The sequence below is a fragment of the Cricetulus griseus genome, chromosome 3 (assembly GCF_003668045.3).
Source record: "Cricetulus griseus strain 17A/GY chromosome 3, alternate assembly CriGri-PICRH-1.0, whole genome shotgun sequence".
Classification (NCBI taxonomy): Eukaryota; Metazoa; Chordata; class Mammalia; order Rodentia; family Cricetidae; genus Cricetulus; species Cricetulus griseus.
In genome coordinates, this window is record NC_048596.1 from 11,298,754 (window position 1) to 11,318,103 (window position 19,350).

Sequence of the window (19,350 nt, forward strand, 5' to 3'; positions counted from 1 at the left end):
GAGCCTCTGATGATTTCAGGGGCATCTCACTGTTTCACTTCAGGACAGGGTCTGTCAGGACTGAGTCTCTGAAGCAGTTATTTTCCCATTCTTTTCTCAGCCCATGTTACAGGAGTTGATAGGTTCCCGTGCCGTTCATTTGCTCAGGTTAACCTGGCTGTCACTGTGGCCACTTGAAGAATTTTTCTGTCACAGAAGTCAGTACAACACTTGGAGTATTCCCCTATGTGTTCCCTGTGGCTGTCTCAGGCATTTCTTTTGAGCTAGGGTCTGTTCTGTGACTATGCTCATTTGTACAAATGACTGAAGGGCAATGGAGGTGAGGAATTGATTTGATTTGAGAATCCAGATGTTGGCTGGTCTTGGTCCAGTTATAGTTGCAGAAGCAATGACTTCTGATTTATTGAGTTGAAATAACTCTAAATAACACAATTTTCTCTGGTTATGAATACTGCTTGTCTCTTGCAGCTTCTACCTTCCTTACTCCTTAAACCTGACATTAATTCACCAGAGAGCAGAGAGAAAGTATGGGGTCTGGAGTTCACACCAAACTGTTTTCACTGAAATAAGTATGTTGACCAAGGAGAAAGTGAATCTCTGTATCTGCTTCCATTTGTTGCTGGGTGAAGACTCTATGATGATAGTTAGGGAAGTCACTAATCTGATTGCAGGGGAAGGCAGATTCAGGCACCCTCTCCACTATTGGTAGGAGTCTTAGCTGGGGTCATCCTTGTGGATTCTTGGGAATTTCCCTAGCACCAGGTTTCTCATTGTATCAAGACATCTCCTTCATTGCTCTCCCACTGCATTCCTCAGCAGCCCTCACCCATCCAGTCACTCAAGTTTTAATCTCCCATCACCTCCCCTTACCACCCCCACTCCCCATTTAACCAGGAGATATAATCTATTTCCCATTCCCAGGGTAATCTATGGTCAAAGCTGGGAAAAGATGGAAAGGAGAAAGATAGTCGGCCTTTCTCGAAGGCTGACAGAAGACTGAACTAGGTAGACAAGTTAAACTACAGATATTTTTAAAACATTTAACACTCTTTAACTAACCTGATGGCATTAAACATCTTATTGAACATGCCTCAGTTTCCATCCATTGTGCCCAATAGAAATCACATCTCCCTTTTTCTATCCCAGAAGTATTAATAGCCAAATGAGATAATATATAAGAAAATATAACGAATCTATGATTTCTCAACAAAATAGTTGTCTGAATAAGACTGGCACTAATGACAACACTAATTGACATGATAGCATAGAGGGAGATAATTCCACAAGTTCCTAACCCAAGATGAAGGGCTACAGGATATAAGCATTACAGCTCAGATAAGAAAGATACCTAGACAGTCAGTCAAAGACAAGGAGTAACACAAAGTCACAGCACACAACAAACCTCACACAAGAGATTATTGAGAGGGGAAAACTAAGGAGGGTGGCTGCTTTCGCTTGGACAAGAAGCAGCAGAGACCTTAGCAGAAAATGGTGCTTATATACAGTTTCTTGTTGTGGGGTCAGGGCTTTCCAGAGTGACTTGGGATTGGAGACATTATATGGCCTAATCTTGGGGCAAGCTCAAAGATTGGTGGGATAGTTTTCTGTAGAGCAGGTCTTGGCCACTCTCACCTTAATGGGTTGGGGCAGGAAGTGGCCATTATGGACTTCAGAGAACTCTGGAAGTGGGACCTGGCTATACATACATACATACATACATACATACATACATACATACATACATGCCTGTAGCATATATGCGTATGTAAAATTAAATATGAAGATGTATTGAGTTTGGGAGAAAAAAGAGCATGGGAGGACTGGAGGGAGAAGTGACAGTAGTGATGTACATGAAATATTTGAAAATCTCAAAATAATTAATTTTTTTTAAAAAAATGCAAGCACATAAGCCAGGTGGTGGTGTTCCACGCCTTTAATCCCAGCACTTGGGAGGCAGAGGCAGGTGAATTTCTATGAGTTCAAGGAAAGGCTAGTCTATAAGAGTGAGTTCTAGGACAGCTTCCAAAAAAGCTACAAATAAATCCTATCTTGAAAATAAATAAATAAATAAATAAATAAACACAAACACAAAGAATTGTATGTTTTTAAAATTGTATTGGACACAAAAATTTTATCTGCAGGCTTTGTGTTTATGTTAGGCATCCTTGATAATTGATATTAACAACAGAAAACCCCACAGCCTTTAAGAGTCACACAAATTAACTCGGTCTCTTCCCAATACACAATTTTCCTAGAACAGGTGGTATTTAGTTTTTAATTTTTGAGGTACAGTTTACTCCATACTGCAGGCTGACCTAGAGCTCAGTATGTAACTAGGATGATCTCAAAATAATGGTAATCCTTGGGTCTCACACTCTCAAGTGCTGAGGTTGCAGGGATGAGCCACCATGTCCAGCTAGGCAGCTGCTAATTTTGTGTCTCACAGAACTTAGGGATTGGGTTCCCATCCACTAAAACTGAATTCAGTTCTATGCAGTTTAATGGAAGCATATTTAGCCTGTATACTCCTGAAGTCTGAATCTTCCTCATCCCTTTATATAATTAAATAAACATTTTAAAAAGCTTTTTAATAGTCAGTTTATCATTAAACAAACCAAAGGAAAACCTGATGTTCCACAGCTGAGCAGAGGACATCAGCATTTGTTACAGACCCAACATCACCTATGAATAATCTTGGACGGAGAGCATCCTCCTACTGAGGGATCCTGATGCCCCTGAGTCTTGGAGAGTAGTTGGGTTCTGCATTAAGGGGAACATTACTACCAACTATACCAGAGTTACTTTTCGGAGGTACACAGGCATTCATGTGAAGTTCTTTCCTATTCACCGTCATCTATTCTGGAATATCCCTTGTTGGCTTCCCAGCGTACTAGGATGCTTTTCAGCTCATCCTCCAAGTAGTGCTCAGAGTGATCATTCTGAATGAAAAGTATCACTATGCTGCTTCCCCAACACTCTTGTTTAAAATATTTTGCTATTTTATCATTGTTCCTAGAGAAAAGATTTAAATCAGAAACTCAGTCCAGAAGGTCTACAGGGCCTTTTCTCTAGGCATTGTGTGGTGTATTCTTATAATATTTCTTTGCACTCTTCTTTAATGTATTAATTTTAACATCTCCTTATGCTCCTGGGACTTTGAACATGGATTTCTCCATGACCTCATTGCCTGGGTTGCATAACCTCCACATGGCTTACAACTCTGCATTTTTTCTTTTCTTTAGGTCTTAGCTCACTTGTTCTGTGGATCCTTCCTAGAAGTTCCCATCAGAGAAACTTTCCATCTCTCCCCATGGCACAAAACTTATGACACCATGTAGCAGTCTTTATGATTCCTATATTAGTATTGTATTATGTGTGGTTATATCATGTGCATCTATCTTAATAGTAGTTCATGAAGTTTTAAAAGCTCTAACTATATTTGCAAAGTCATTGCAGCTATTTCTTTAGCTGCATTTTCCCATTTAGTATCTCACACGAGACAGATACTCTAAAATATCTATATTTAGTTGATTTGATGAATGAACGAATGAATATGCCAGCTTGTCCAGGCAGAGCATTATCTAAGACTTAGCCTGCTATCTCTCTCCAAAGAATGTTGTCATCCCTGCCTCATGTGGTAATTAGAGTCTAGGCAAACTAAAGGATGGTAGCTGATGAGTCCCAAAGTGATTAGTGATCATGGTGTTAGCCACTGTGTTGAGAGGTCCTGAAGGCCAAAGCTTAGGGTCCACTTCTTTCCACCGAATAGGCAAAACTGTGTCTGTGGTGATTTTATCGATTGTCTTTAACAGTAAGGTGTGGCACATTGTCGTTCTTATCTCCTCATGCAGAATTCAGGCACAAAGACCTTCCACTACAGCCAGGGTCCTGGAGACTTGTTGTTTAACTGGGATATGCCATGCCATTGCCTTCAGAATTCTCAGTAATAGAATGTCAACCCTTAGTACTAATGCACTGGTGTGGACATTGAGTGAGTCCTTTCATATACAGGGAGAACATTATTATGAGCAGAGAATTAAGAATGTCCAAAGTCATCATGACAAGTAGATAAACAGAGCACAGTATGGGAGTATTGTGTGTGTGTGTGTGTGTGTGTGTGTGTGTGTGTGTGTGTGTGTGTACAGAAATGGAAGGTATCACCCTCTATAGCTTTCTACCCTACTATTTGAGACTGGGCCTTATTGTCAATGACAAAGCAGGGTTGTCCACAAGCTCTGAGATCGCATTGTCCCCCAGCCTCCAGTGCTGTGTTTTGGGATATATGCTGTAGTACCTGATTTTTACATGCTAGGGATGCAAACTCGGGTCTTCATGCATCCTGTGAGCCTAGAGCCATCTCTTCTGTCACTTGGGAGAAGATTATTTAAGTGCCCATGTTTACATGAAGTGAGCAATACTAGACCGGTGGTGACTACGCCCTCTTAGGAGAGGCTAAAGCAGAGTTGCCTGAAGATTCAATCTCCCCATGTTGTCTTACAAACATGGACCCTGCTTGATTCCTACTCTGTAATCCTGACTCATACTTGTCCCTCTGTCTCCAGTGGAATTTCTATTGCTCATCTTAAGGACAAACAACTGTATCTACCTCTAATGTTTACCTCAGACACTTGTTTTAAATTCCGATTCCTCCCCCTTCCCCACACCTGTGGTTGACTTCTCAATGACTCTGAAACCTGAGAAAACCTGGAAGTAGAAATGTATCAGGAATAGAAGGAAGATTCATGAGTACCCTTGAGTTGTCCACATGACAACACATTAGCAAGATTGCTGACATTTAAATTTGTTAGAAAAGGGAATTCAAGGACAGTGTGGCAGCCTGTGGATGCTGTGTAGTAGCTTAAGTAGAGGATTCTTTGTTCTTGTTTTGTTTTGTGTTTTTTGTTTTTTTGTTTTGTTTTGTTTTGTTTCTCCCAGAGAAAGATTTCAATCTGTGATGTTACTCAAAGCTCCGCTCCCTCTGCCTGAACATTGGCCACTGTGCATGACACCCTGCACTACTGGGAGAAGACTGAAGCTGTAGGTCACATATACTCATAGGGTTTGAACTGCTTTACCTTTTTCTGTGTATTAATCCTTTAAATGTCAGCGTTTTAATGTTGGCCTTTTCAAAAGATATGATACCACATAAACCTTACTTAATTGAAAATACATTTCTAGTTCAAAGGTTTCAGTTTTGTTGTTTTCCTGAAACTGTTGAAGGCTATCAAAAAAAAAGAAGGTGTTTAAGGAAGGAAGCTTGATCTTGCCAGTTGAATCTAAACGACATTGTTCCTAGAAATTCTAAACTGTCATTCCAAAGGCCCTTTCTTTTCATAGGACTTTGTAAATGCAGACATCATCTCCTGATGATACAGGAGAAACTTAGAACAATAGATCAAAGTAAGATTTTGAGGGATGTTGTATGCCTTTTACAGCCTCATTTTCATATTAAGTCAGCAGTTATTTATTTGCATAGCACTTTATACACCACTATTTATGTGGCTTTTATAGCAACCCATTGAGTTAAGATACAAAAGTGTTGTTAGGCTCATTTTGTAGCCTAACACAGAGAGTTACTAACTAACTAACTAACTAACTAACACAGAGAAAACTAACTAACACAGAGAAAAGCTGAATGATTTGTATGAAGTCATATAACTTGTTAATGGTGACTATGATTCAAGGCTGAGTGAGACCTGCTTTAGCCACAGGGCTAACTCTCATCTACAAAAATGATTAGGAAATCCTGAGACAATGGTTTGTGATCTCACAACTATAGCTTCCTGGCTGAGGTAACCTTCAGTATACAATGAGGCCTTTCGAGACTTCACGTTCATCTATTAGGATGATGAACATTGTCTACTCTCCTCTCCAGGCTAATGTTCTACAGAAATGCTTTGATAGAGCAATGCCTCAAGATAAGAGTGTATTTTCAATAAAAACAAGCAAGCAAGCAAAAAGGAATAATTATCATTATGACAAGTAATTCTAAGTGTCATGTCTTATCAGGTGTCAGGAAAGTTATTTTTCATTCGTTCCCCAACTTAGCAAAGGAACTAGAAATAGAGAAGATATTTCATGGTCCTTGAAGACCTAGAAAGTGATCTTTAACCATACCAGATAAGACCATTAATAAAACCTTCCAACTAACAATATTTTGGTTAACTGAAATTGGTAATGAAACAACTATTATTTTTAAGCCTTGAGAATTTGATTGTTGGTGCCCCTTTGCCTTGGAGAGTATTGTAAGCATACTATTTCATTGTTACAGAGATGCTATTATAGCAGGCAGATGCTCTCAACCACAGGAGGAAGGCAAGTGAGCCTCAGCATCCAAGGCAAGAACAGGCAAGCACTAACTCTTCTCCATTTAGCACTGCCCATTTTTTTTTTTTTTTTTTGCAGGGTGATGTGCAGCGGACACTCATCCAGGTGGACTTTGGGGATGGCATTGCAGTGTCTTATGTCAACCTCAGCTCCATGGAAGACGGAATCAAGCATGTCTATCAGAATGTGGGCATTTTCCGAGTGACCGTGCAGGTGGACAACAGTCTGGGGTCTGACAGCGCCGTCCTGTACTTACATGTAACTTGTATGTTATTACTGTTGTTGACTTATGACATATCTTGAATAGTGTGCCCTTTTAAAAATCCAATGTATACTGCCCTATGTTTGAAATTAATGCAGATGCCAGCTCAATCACTGCCAGTAAAGAATTTCTCTCCCATAAGATTAGAGCTACATTAATAGGAATGATCCCCTTAGTCATTCTCTCGTTTAAAAAAATGTGATTCCTGGGTTTTGATCGGTAAGTGACCTTTTATTTGGGAGAAGATGATCTAAAGAGAAAGATTATATAATGTAAAACATTCACTATATTGGGAATCAGATTTGAGACTCCTAAGTTCCTGCCCCAATAAAGAATTTAAAGTCGTAAGTCACAAGGTAAAATAATAACTTCTAAATTAAATTGAGTGAGCTGGTGGCATAAGGATTTGTAGATGTGAGGTTTCCCACAATGGTTCCAGGACTTGCATTGTTATTACAAAAAATACTTTATGTTAAAGTGGAATATGCTGTTTTTGTATAAATTGCCTTGTTCAAATGTCAAGTTCAAGGCCAACGTGTTAAGGATGGGAATTTCTTCATGCCTCTACCCTGCACCTGGCCCAAGGAAAGAAACTGAATGGAGAATGTCCCAACAAGAACATTTCTCTGTAGTGGTCCAGTGAAAGGGTGAACCTCTTTAGGGATGGCCAGCAGACTGTATGACTGATGATGACTTGTCTGCGCATGTTTTGCATGCGTGGGTGTGTTTAAAGGACACATTCCCTTCTCTGGTTCTGAACAGAGTTGGACCAGACTCCCTTTGCTTACCCAATCTTCCTCTTTTTGGTTATGTTGATTAAGCTCCTGATGTGTATTCCAGTCAGGCTTTGCACTATGCACCACTCATTATGTGCATTACCTCAGTTCTGAAAAATATCCATGAGGTAGGTATGGTTAGAACCCATGCTTTCCTAAGTCTCACAGAGCTCAAGTCAATTATTTAAAGAGTCTGACTCATGTCCTCATGGTTGTAGGCTCTATAGTCAGGTGTCCATGCCTCAACTCCTGATCCCTAAAGTGAGTGACAGTGATGAAGTCGGCCTGGGTAGCCCCCATAAGCAATCCTCTCCTTTCACATATTTCCTGACACAATGGGAGTTCATGCCATGTTACATCAACTCCTATCTCTTCTACTGCCTATAGGACCTTAAGCTTCCAGTACAGGCTAAGACACAATATCTTCTACCTACTATGCTTATGGGAAGAAAAATGATGACAGGCTTGGAATAATCTTAAATTTTTCAAAACTGTACCACAAACAATATCAGTAACAAAACAATTTGCCAGTGAAGTACAGTGTGTATATATATAATATATATATATATATATATATTATATGTTAAGATTGTATATATATAATTATATTTTATTTATATATTTATATATATTATATAAATTTATATATATATAAAATCTTACCACTTCTCATAGTGAGGCTGTGATTTTTTGCTGGAGGGGTATCATCCCTAGGAATTGCAACTGCATTCCGTGTCTAACAAATTTCACATTCATCTTCCGTCCTGACTGTCAGTTACAGTTTCTTGTCCACAATTTCCAAGGATCTCCCATCTAGTCTTGTGACTCAACCTTCTTATACCTTGGAGATGCTTCTTCATTCATCATTCATCGTGTTACTACCTCTCCTCAGGACCCAAGGTTTACCAAGCCCTGAAAAGGAATATAGTCTTCACCTCTAGCCAAGAAATTAAGGATTGCTAAAGCCTTTGCTTTTTTTTGAGAGTACATCCTATACTAGTTCTATTTCTGTTGCTGTGATAAGATACCCAGACAGAAACAACTTTAAAGAAGGAAGGGTGTATTTGGCTTACAATACTAGGTTAGAGTTCCTCACTGAAAGGAAATTGGGGAGGGTGTTGAAGCAGTGAGTCACATCCACAGTAAAGAGAAGACAGGAATGAGTGCACACGTGTCTTTACTCAGCTTGGCTTTCTTTTGCTTTTTGGTTTCCTCTGTTCTGTGTTTTCTGTTCTTACACAGTCCTGGATCCAAACCCATGGGATGGTGCTTCCACAGTGGACAGGCTTTCATCAGTGTGACTCAGAACTCTCTCAGGCATGCACAAAGGCTAATATGATTAAACCAAGACTCCCTTCACAGTAAATTCTAGACTGTGTCAAGCTGACAATTAAAATGATCACCATACTCAAGAAAACTGGAAATGTATATCACACAAAACATGGATGCCCACAGCATCCATATGTACAATAAAGAAAGGATGCAAACATTGTCAGGTGTGGATGTTCATGCCTTTAATCCCAGGACAGAAGGCAGAGCGGCAGGTAGTTCTCTGAGTTTCAGAAGCCTTTATTTTTAAAAGAAAAGAGAATTTTGTGTAAATGCATTTTCTCATTTTACTGGAGTAGTTATTGGATAAAATATTTTGCCTGGATAATAAACACAAAGGTACTGGGTAATCACATTGTGGTTATATTAGTTCCCTAGTTCAGTATTGTGATGAAATGACATAAACATATTTTAGATCACTATGGAAGGTGCAGTGCACTATTGACAAGAATATGAGACAGCTGCTGCTCAAGTTGCATCTGTGGTCAGGAAGCAGAGTGCAATGAAACTTGTGCTTGGCCTTTTTCTTTTCTTTTCTTTTCTTTTTTTCTTTTCTTTTCTTTTCTTTTTTTTTGTGGTCCAGGACCTGAGCCCATGGAATAGTGCTTCCCACACTCAAGTTGGGTCTTTCTACCTGTGTTATCTCAATTCAGAAGCTCCCTCATCAATTAGAATTTTTGAGCATTGCTTGACACTCGTTGTTATTTTAGTTGATGGGTTCTGGTACCTTATGGAATTTAGGTAGTTTTGTCCCATGGAGGATTGTAGATCCTGTCAAGTTGACAATCAGTGTAGCCTTCACAGTGAGTAAGAACAGATCCCTGGTTGGGTGAGTCACTCTCTCTAAGCCTAAATGCTTTCTTCTGTCAAAAGATGCACATTTTGCACCCGGAGTTTCTACCAAGCAAGATATATGGCATTCTGCCACTTACTAAGATTTGATTTTTTCCCTCACCACAGAGTAGCAGATGCATTTGTACTTAATGTGCTGTCACACTTCTCCTCTGCTCCTCTCCTGCTTCCCCTTCCTCCCCAGGCTCTCCCAGGAATCACAGTGCTCGCTTGAATACACATTCTCTCCACTCCAGAACAGAAAGGCAATGCGATTCCAAATCAAAGGGTTTTCAATGTGTGTTTGCAAAGGTCATCAGAAACAAATGGAGCTGATGCTCCCACTGTAGTGTATCCAGGGGTGAGCGTGCCGCTCTTGCAGGATGCCAGGGTAATCTATTGAAGCCTGACAGTTGGAAACTCCTTGGGGATAATATTCACTGTGCTCTGCTACTCTGCAAACTAATGAGACACCCAGTGCAGACTTTCAGGCCTTCAGCTGGATGGGGCGGAAAATTCAGAGGGCGTGAGGCTTTGGGCTCAGAAAACTGCCTCATTATGGTCATCTCTCAGGGGTAAGGGGGAATGGGTGTCTGCAAATCTAGAGAATTTAAAGTAAATGACAGGAACAAGAAATGAACTGGGTGCCGCTAGAATTGAAACTATTGACAGCATGGTTATGTTGGTCCGGAAATGGCAGAGTAGAATCATATGAAGTATAGTTTGGTAGGTCACCTGCCCCAGAATTAATGATACAAATTTAGTGATCTGGGTTCTAGCTTAGATATAGTGAATGATATTTGGAGACACAACACTAATAACAGCCTTCAAAAATATATGCACAGTTCCTGTGTACACTGAAGTCTAAGGAGCTCTGCTTTAAAATACCCTCCTTATAGTTTGAATAGTGCTTACCTCTAGTGGAATTTTCATTTTTTTATGTTTTTGAAACAAATAGCGGTATGATACATATGCAAGATTTAACTCGCATATCTTTAGAACACAAGTCTAAGAGGTAGGCCACAGCAGCCATTAAACACACACAGCCACACTGTTCATTCTCACAGACATCAGCTCTTACACACACACTAGCAAGTCTAATCAAAAGAAGGAAAATCCATTTCACTCAAGAACATCTTTAGTTTTTCAATAATATGAAATGATGCAGCGCCACCTGCTGTCAGTTTTCTGTATCACAAATACCTGTGTGATAAAAACTCTGAATGGGCTGCCTGCTTGTTCAGCACATAGTCTGAGATCCTCAGAGGGAGAAGTTCCCTTTCTGTTCATGGCACATTCTTAAAATTTAGGTTCATGGGTGACAAGAACCAGGTGTTTTATGACACTAAAAAGGAAACAAATGCAAGATGCCACAGAAAATTGTGATATGAATTTCATACCTGTATCCAAGCGCGCCCACACACAAGTAAAGCTGCAAAACACATGCGCATGTACTTCAGGGCCTACAAATTCAGCGTGCATTGGGTCCTCATCACCTCTTGGATGTCCTTGGCTGCATGCTCGTGCACCATCTTTTCACTCTCCTATTGGGTTTTCTTTTCTCCATCTAGCATGACAGACAGGCCTTCTCAGGGTGTTCCCACTGACTCAATTCTCATCCTCGAACATTCCAAATAGATTCTTGGTACAGTTTTTCTCTTTATCCATTGCTGCCTGATGCCATCTCTGAGCAGCTCTCCTTGAACACAGTTAACAGCAGCTCCCTCCTTCCTAACTCTGCCTTGGGTGTTCACTGCTTTTTTCTTCTTTCAAAACCATCCAAGCTCCACCAAGTGCCAGTTGTTCCCAGCACTCAAAACCACATTAAGTGCCCAGTGGCCCTCAAATCTATTGAATGAGTTGTTGGTCACACAGTTCAGTAGTTATTCTACCTCCTCATTGTCACAATGACACCTCATGCTTTGACTGGAAAAGAAAAACAAGAACAAAACTGAATCCCCATCGATGGCATAGAGAAAATGAATTCCTATTGGATGAACCTGGGATTTCTAGAAGATATACCTACTTCTTATTTTCCTTTTGAGTTGACTTGTTCTCTCTCTCTCTCTCTCTCTCTCTCTCTCTCTCTCTCTGTGAGTGTGTGTGTGTGTGTGTGTGTGTGTGTGTGTGTGTGTGTGTGTATGTGACTGTGTGTCCGTGAGTGATCATGCAAGGTGAGCTGGGAATGTGCACATCACAGCATATGTATGGAGGTCAGAGGACAGCTTTGTGGTGTCTTCCCCTTCCCACCTTTATATAGGTTCCAGAGAACCCAACTCAGGCACTAGGTTGGCATAACAAGCAACATTACTCATTGAGCGGCCTCACCAGCTCCTTGTCTTCTGATTCTTTGGGCTCAGAGTAGGTGACTCAGAGTATCAAAGAGGGAGGTCTGCTTGGTATGAGGGTCACCAGCATCCAAGAAAGCTCTGTAAACAAAAGTTTCTTGGAAGACCAAGGCATGGCATGCTGGGAGAAAACTCTGCGGTTAAGGAAGCCCAAGAGCTGTATGATAAGTGAACAGCAGAGTAAAGTGTATTGTCTGATGCCTGAAGCCTGTTTACGTGGAATTCACTTTCCACTTGTATGCAGCTTAGTTCTAGGCAAGCCTACCTCAACCCCAAATACCAATGTGATGCATGCTAGTCTAAGCAGATAGCTTTTGTCTCAGGTGTAGACAGAACCACATTGATACATTCCCATTCTTTAACACCTTGAACTTCAAGAAAAATCCTTAAAGAGGAGTTTGTGACTTTGTGTGTCCTCACCCACAACAGCTCTTCCAGAGACCCTGGATCTTGTTTATCTCTGAGAATAGAGCCTTGTGGGAAGAATCCGGGTCTCCCTGTGAAATCTTATATTTTAGATGTTGATGTTTAAACTTCATGAGTTACTTAACTTTAGTCTTGTCCATATACATAACGTGGACCCAGTAGATCAATCAGTAAATTGAGTTGTAATATGTGGTTGCTCATAGCATGAACTTTTCTCCGAGTAGTGAAAGTATCAAGCACTCCACTTGGAGAATTTAGCTGCAATGTTTGGAGGCTTCCAGGCTGAATGTGTATCCTCTCAGAGCAGAGAAGGGGGAGCTGAAGACGCTCTGCCCTCTTTATGGCCCTTCTTTCTCTGTGTCTCAGGTCCACTGGAACATGTGCACCTGTCTCTTCCCTTTGTCACAACAAAGAACAAAGAGGTCAATGCAACTGCAGTGCTTTGGCCCAGTCAAGTGGGCACTCTCACTTACGTGTGGTGGTACGGAAACAATACAGAGGTGAGTTGACATTCCAAGTGATGACCAATGACAGAAGTGAGGCTTGTGCTTGCTGGAGCCAAACAGAATAAGATAGCTGATGTTTTTGAATCCGAGTGTAGCCTGAGCTTCAAGGACAGCAGGCCCTCTGTGCTCAAAAACCTCATCAGGTTCTTCCCATCCTCCACCTCCATCTCTCTAGCTCCCTTCCCTTTATCTCTACTTTATTCTTCCCCTGTTTTCTCTAGAGAAACTTTCCATGATGTAACTCTTAGCTGAGATGTCAGGATGGGGTTAATATTTATCTGAAAATTATTAGTAGAAAAAAAGAACTAAACAAAGTTATTCTGTTTGTTTTCCCCACCTTAAAAAAATCAAACCAAATTTTCAACATACTGCAGATGAGACCTCTTAGACAGGGTTCTAGTGCTTTCCATATTGTGAATCTTGATTTTAAAACTGGTCAAGAAAGAAAGAAATGGCATATTTGTGAGGAATCAGTCAAGGGATGTCAGCAGACTACTATTTTTTTTCTTCTTCTAGGACATGATTCTCTGTATTTTAACATCAGTCTTCCAGAACATTTTTTCTTTAGAATTCTTAAACCACTATCCAATTAGTGCTTGTTTTCATTACAACAACTTCCAGGAAATTGGTGATAGTGCTGTTAATAGGATGATATCATACAGCCACCCCTTTCTAATTTAAACTCACTTCTATGGCTGAGACTGCTGCATTCCAACATAATGTGTTATAAATAGTTTATCCTAAAGATGAATACCAGAAAGCTGAGAAATTCTCACTCTTTATTGATGCATTTGAGCCTTCTGGTCTTCATTTAGCCAAGTGGTTCATTGTATTAAAATTTCTGCTCAGTAGGAGATGATGCAAGCAGAGACATATGTATCCTGCCAATAGGCAAGGCCTATCAGACATAGTGATTTCCCCAGTCCTGACTCAGGATGATACCATGAGACAGGTGTTAATTTCTTGGAGAGATGCAGAATCACTTATGGTTACCTCTACATTAGCCTTCACCTGGACTTCAGCTGATGGGGAAGCATAGACAGTTGTAGATTGAAGGACCTGGATGAACCTCTCTCCATTCAGCACATGGGACATGTGGTAACACGTAGGGGCAGAGGCGGCTTCAAGTATAATTTTGACTTTCCCTTCATTCTATGTCCTTGTTTATTTTAGCCCTTGATCACCTTGGAGGGAAGCATATCATTCAAGTTTACTTCCGAAGGAATGAATACCATCACAGTACAGGTCTCAGCTGGGAATGCCATCCTGCAAGACACAAAGACTATCGCAGTGTATGGTGAGTGCTCATCCGTACTGATGCTCTTAGTCAGATGTGATTGGTCCTATGATGCTAAAGACTTCCCTGGATTCGAGATGGCAGTTCTTGAGAAAGAGCTAGGATGGTCTTAGAAAATGCCATTCACTAGCTGAACAGTGGTCATGTATGCTGCAGGTTTCTGGTGCATGCAGGGAGAATCATGCTCCATCCATTTGGGTAGGATAGACTGGACCTCATCATGAGTAAGACTAACTCATTATAATTTGGATTCACCCCTTGTATTTGAGTAGCTGAAACCACTTATTAGGAAATGACTAATTAAGAGAGATTTTGTTTAAAAAAATCTTTCCAGTATCTAATATTTTCAAACTTCTGCCACAAATCTGTACTTGAAACAACAAAAAGAAAACCTTGTGACACCACCAACAAAAGCAAACTCTCTACTAGAATAAAATCAATAGAAACGTTACAGCCATCAGAGGCCAGGCACGGACTGGATAGCAGTTGGAGAAATAGCCATACAGTACAGTTTTGTGGTCAGCTGGGGAAACTAATATATTCTAAGTATTAGATGAGGTGAAATTTACTGAAATGAACAGGTAGGGTTATTTGATTCAAAATGAGAGATTAAAAATAGTTTTTACAGATTGATCCCACTTTGGTGATATTTTCTCCATATAAAACACTAATCAGATGGATATGAACTAAGTGTTACCAGCATACAGTTAAGATGTACGTTTTTGTTATTAATATGAAAGTAGTACAAAAGTATCATGGGAAATTAAAAGTTTTAAAATAAGATTTTAAAATTAGAGGAAGAATATACTTGCTGGAGAAGAAGAAGAATGTGAAGGTGGGAAGAAGAAATGGAATGTGGGAGAGAAAATTTTTATTTTTTTTCAAATATCAATTTAACTCAGTTGCAGAACAATTGATTCCCATAATATAATGTAGCTCTAGATTGCCCTTAGGGCATACAGCTCTTTCTTTCAATTCCTTGTTGTGCCATCTTGACCTTCAAAACCAGAGAGCAATTTGTAAGCAACTTTGAACATGTCTGAAGATGAAAAGGCCTAAGGATATTGTTCTAGAAACAGCTGGCTCGGTGTTGGATCTTATGGTTTTGCCTCTCCCTGCACTTCAGAGAGATCTGATCAGTTTAGACAGCAAAAGGAAATAACCCTCACAAGACGGATTCCCAACCCCCAAGGGCTACAACATGACCATGTATGGTGGGGAGAGATGTTGGTTCAGCTTCCTTACCATTTTCCTTTCTATGTGTTGGGGAAGCATTGCAACTTTGCAGAAACCCTCGCATAAGGGAAGAGGTTGTGCTATTTGTAAGTTTCCCCCATTGGTCATGGTTGGAATTAGGCTACAACCCCAACCCATCTAAGCCCTGTGTATTAGGTTCTTTTCGTTTTCTGTGCCAAAATACCATGGAAATATTCTGGTTCACTTTTCCAGAGGGCTAGAGCCCACTGTGGCAGGTAAGAAATGGCAGCAGGTGGAGAAGCTGCCTGATGTTATCACATCCATATTCAGGAGGCAGGGCAGAGAGCACCGGACATAAGGTCAGACTATAAAATCCTCAAACCCCACAGACAGCGGCCTATTTCCTCCAGTGAGGTTCTGCCTTCTAAAGCAGTGGTTCTCTAACGGCGGCTCACATCGAATGACCTGTTCACAGGGGTCTTCTAAGACTGTTGTAGAACACAGATGTTTGCGTTATGATCCACAACAGTAGCAAAATGACAGTTATGAAAGTAGTAACAAAAATAACTTCATGGTTGGGGGGTGACTACAACATGAGGGACTGTAGTAAACAGTTGCTGCATTTGGAAGGTTGAAAAACCAGTGGTCTAAAGTTTTCATAACTTGTACAAACAGTGCTACCTGTTGAGGACCAAGTGTCCAAAAAAGTGATCATGTTTAGGTCATTTCACATTCAAACCACAAGACCCTAAATAACTTGACTCATAGCCTTACCATGGATGCTCTTGCCCTCCTAGATGGATCCCTCTCCCTCCTGAATGTCACAAGTGGTCTCCTTGCTCAGGTGTGTGGATGATCTCCTTAGTAGAATCTCCCAGAGATCCTTAAATTTGGAAGTTCTCTGTGTTGTTCTTATGCAAGCTGTCATTTACTGCTTGGAAATTATGGAAAGACATGGGAAACTGCTGCCTTAAAATCATTCTGCTACTTTGCAACAGTTCCATTAGTAACAATGGTGTCAGTGACACGGGCTAATGCTGATGAAGCCTGTTCTAATAACCAGCATCTGTCCCAAGCACTTGAGATATATGAACTGCCTTATTAAATCCTGTGAACAGACATGAAGGAAAAATTCTATAATTATCCCTGCGTCACAAATGAGAAAGCATGGCACAAGTACAATGAACAAACACAGCCTAAGAATGCTGTGTTCAGAAGGGTCATTTCCATACCAGCTTCCTCTTGTTATGCATTGGCCCCACTCTCAGTCTCTTTAAAGGCATCTTCTAAAATTAGAAGTGTGCAATCATCTATCCATCCATCTATCTGTCATCTATCTACAAAACAGTGGTGGTTCATCCATCTCTCTATATATCATTTTTTAGCTATCATCTATCTATCTGTCTATCATCTATCTATCTATTATTTATCTATCTATAATCTATCTATCTATCACCTATCTATCTATCATCTATCATCTACATACAGTGGTGGATCATCTATCTTTTCACTAAAAGCATTAGTAGAGCAGATGGCCCATTCTTCCTATCCTTCATTCCCTCTCCATCAGACAAGTTATCCAGGGAGTCACATACATAGCCTGAAATGTTTTGTTTATTTTTTGATTGTTTGTCTGTTAGGGCAGTGATAGGACTGAACCTAGAGTGTAATACCTGTGAGACAAGTGTTATCACAGAAGGATAGCCTCTGCCCAGTGATTTGAAACTTTTAATGCATTGTGACTTCTTAAATAAACATTTTACTGACTGGAGTTAAAAAGACAGTTTTGAACTCGGCAGAAAAAGGAAGAGTGGGTTTTTAATCCTGGGGCTAACTGGCAGAAGTGTGTTGGAGAAGCTTATGGAGTATGTGTAGGCCTTAGTGTGGTTCAGCCACCTAAAGCAACTACTGTCACCTAGGGAATTTAGTGTCCACTTTCCTACAGAGGCAGAAAGTGGACAGCTCTGCCTTTTTTTTTGGTTATGGCCATGTTTCAAAGAAATATTTCCCCATGGTCCTAGGGAAACACATTTCTAAGTTATTCATGATTTACCTCTTAAAGTGACAGAGACAGAATCTACAGCTGCAAGTTTTCTAGATTGAATATCCCAAGAAAAGTGTCCAGCAACTACACCCAGAAGATACCTGCACAGAACTTAGCAAAACAGCAGGAAAGCAAAGACCATCATGTCAATCAGCAGGAGGCAAACTATTGAGGCATGATGGAGGAAGGCTGGTCTACCCAAGGCCCACAAACAGACTGAAAGGAAGGTACTCTAGCATGTATTGTTTGCCCTCACATACACCAGGGCACAGGTCTGCCTTTACAAATGGTTAGTGTATCAAGTGAATTCATCTACTTCAATAACTTCAAAAAATGCCACTTAATTGGCATTTCATTTTTTCCAGCCCTCCTTCTTGTATTTGAATACTTAGGAAGAACATTTCTAAGCCATTCTAATGTCACTTCATGCTAAGTGATAATGAAGAAGCTGCAGCATTTGTGTCCTTTCACCAGGCTAGACACATTCCCTTATAAGTGAAATCACTGCCCTGTGATGAGAGGTAAGGACAAAGTGAGAATGACATAAACCTCTGCCTTCAGAGTAAAGTCAGAACTCACTGGGTGACTCTTTAATGCTGTCATTTATCACACCAAGAATTTATATTCTTGTAATTGTTCTCCACCAGAAATGAATTAGTGATGTTCACAAGGGTGACCAGTGACTCACAAAATAGTCACACTTTGAAAAACATATCTTTGGAACAAAGCCACTGTCATAAATACACATTTTATTATTTAAGAGTTTTCAAAGCATGTGTTTGATAGCTCATTACCATTGTTAGAAAATGCACAAGTGGGCTTTTATGCTTCCAAGATGTATAATTGGCATCACCGATGTCACTTAGCCCCCACTGAAGCACAAGGACATGATTGAAACAAGAATTGATTGTCAAATAAGTAAATGCATAATAACAAAACCTTCATGGAAATGGAATCCTTTGTACATTGAATACACATCCACAAAGCCCATGCCTGGTCTTTAGAAGGTACAGTTCCAAGGTCAAGAATACAGAGCCTCTCCTCACTGTGTGTGTGAGGGGAGAGAGAGAGAGGGAGAGAGAGAGAGAGAGAGAGAGAGAGAGAGAGAGAGAGAGAGAGAGAGAGACTGTGTCTGTGTCTGTGGTGTATACCAGTGCATATAAAGAAGAAATATCAGATGACAGAGTCAGTGGAGAGTGGGATGCTCTGTGTTTGGTGATCAGAGCAGCCTCTCTAATGAGGGGTGGAGGGAAAGAACCAGGAATGCTGTAATGTGTGGCAAGGAGAAACATCCACTATGGAAAGTGGATGGCATGATGGAGAAGCAATGGGAGGGATGGAGCTCAGGAGTGTAATGTACGTAGGCAGGGAAGCCCTGTGGATATGAGATAGCAGAGGCAGGCTACACAATGTCATGTAGGATGAAAAAGATTATGGTAAGGAAATGCATTTATTCTAAGTGCAACATGGAGTAAATAGTCAATCAGAGTACTGTGTTCTGCGTGTTAAATGAGCCAAATACTATGAGTAAGGGGTGCTGAGACCTAAAAAATACACCTTGACACTATATTCTGAAGCTCACACCAGACTGGGGTCTTTACTTTCTGGGGACATATGCCAACTAATGACACAGTGTCACAGAATACTAAAGCTTACCCTTTCTTGGAACACAGGGCTTCCTTTGCCAGTTGACTCCTGTCCTGCATGCCTTGGTCTAAGTGTTCTCCATGCCTCCTTTGAGCCCCTCCTCATTTTATCCCAGAAAATTCCTCTGGTAACATCACTGTTACTTGAAAGACCATCCCACTTCCTGGAGGATCATGATAACTCAGGGACTACAGAGGAAACTAAAATGTCCCCAATGTTATGAACAACATGAAATACCAGCCTATGGAACTTATGAGAAGAACACCCTAACAATAGAATAATTACATTAATAAATATAAGTATATAAGATCCTAATTGCTATACCTTCATAAAATAAAAGCATATGCTTAATACAGTACT

At 40.4% G+C, this 19,350-nt stretch overlaps 1 protein-coding gene and 1 long non-coding RNA gene across 21 annotated transcripts in view; one reads left to right on the forward strand and one right to left on the reverse strand.

Moving 5' to 3' along the window:
• Nucleotides 1-19,350, forward strand: part of Sorcs1 (sortilin related VPS10 domain containing receptor 1) — a 513,824-nt gene that overhangs the window by 459,770 nt on the left and 34,704 nt on the right. For all 4 annotated transcript variants that reach the window (XM_027407047.2, XM_035441778.1, XM_027407045.2 and 1 more), the window contains exons 19-21: nt 6,406-6,592; nt 12,666-12,799; nt 13,979-14,102. In XM_027407047.2, the coding sequence (XP_027262848.1) occupies nt 6,406-6,592; nt 12,666-12,799; nt 13,979-14,102 (445 nt within the window). The remainder of the gene's footprint in view (nt 1-6,405; nt 6,593-12,665; nt 12,800-13,978; nt 14,103-19,350) is intronic.
• The window catches only part of LOC103158813, a 71,321-nt gene that overhangs the window by 40,040 nt on the left and 11,931 nt on the right, over nt 1-19,350 (reverse strand). For 7 of the 17 annotated variants that reach the window (XR_004768946.1, XR_004768954.1, XR_004768955.1 and 4 more), the window contains 5 exons: nt 16,074-16,230; nt 13,799-14,087; nt 10,926-12,696; nt 8,029-8,277; nt 7,378-7,475 (listed from right to left, as the gene is read on the reverse strand). This is a non-coding gene — a long non-coding RNA (uncharacterized LOC103158813). Of the gene's footprint in view, nt 1-7,377; nt 7,476-8,028; nt 8,278-10,925; nt 12,697-13,798; nt 14,088-16,073; nt 16,234-19,350 lie in introns of all 17 variants that reach the window. The other 10 variants (XR_004768960.1, XR_004768952.1, XR_004768958.1 and 7 more) reach the window with 9 other exon arrangements.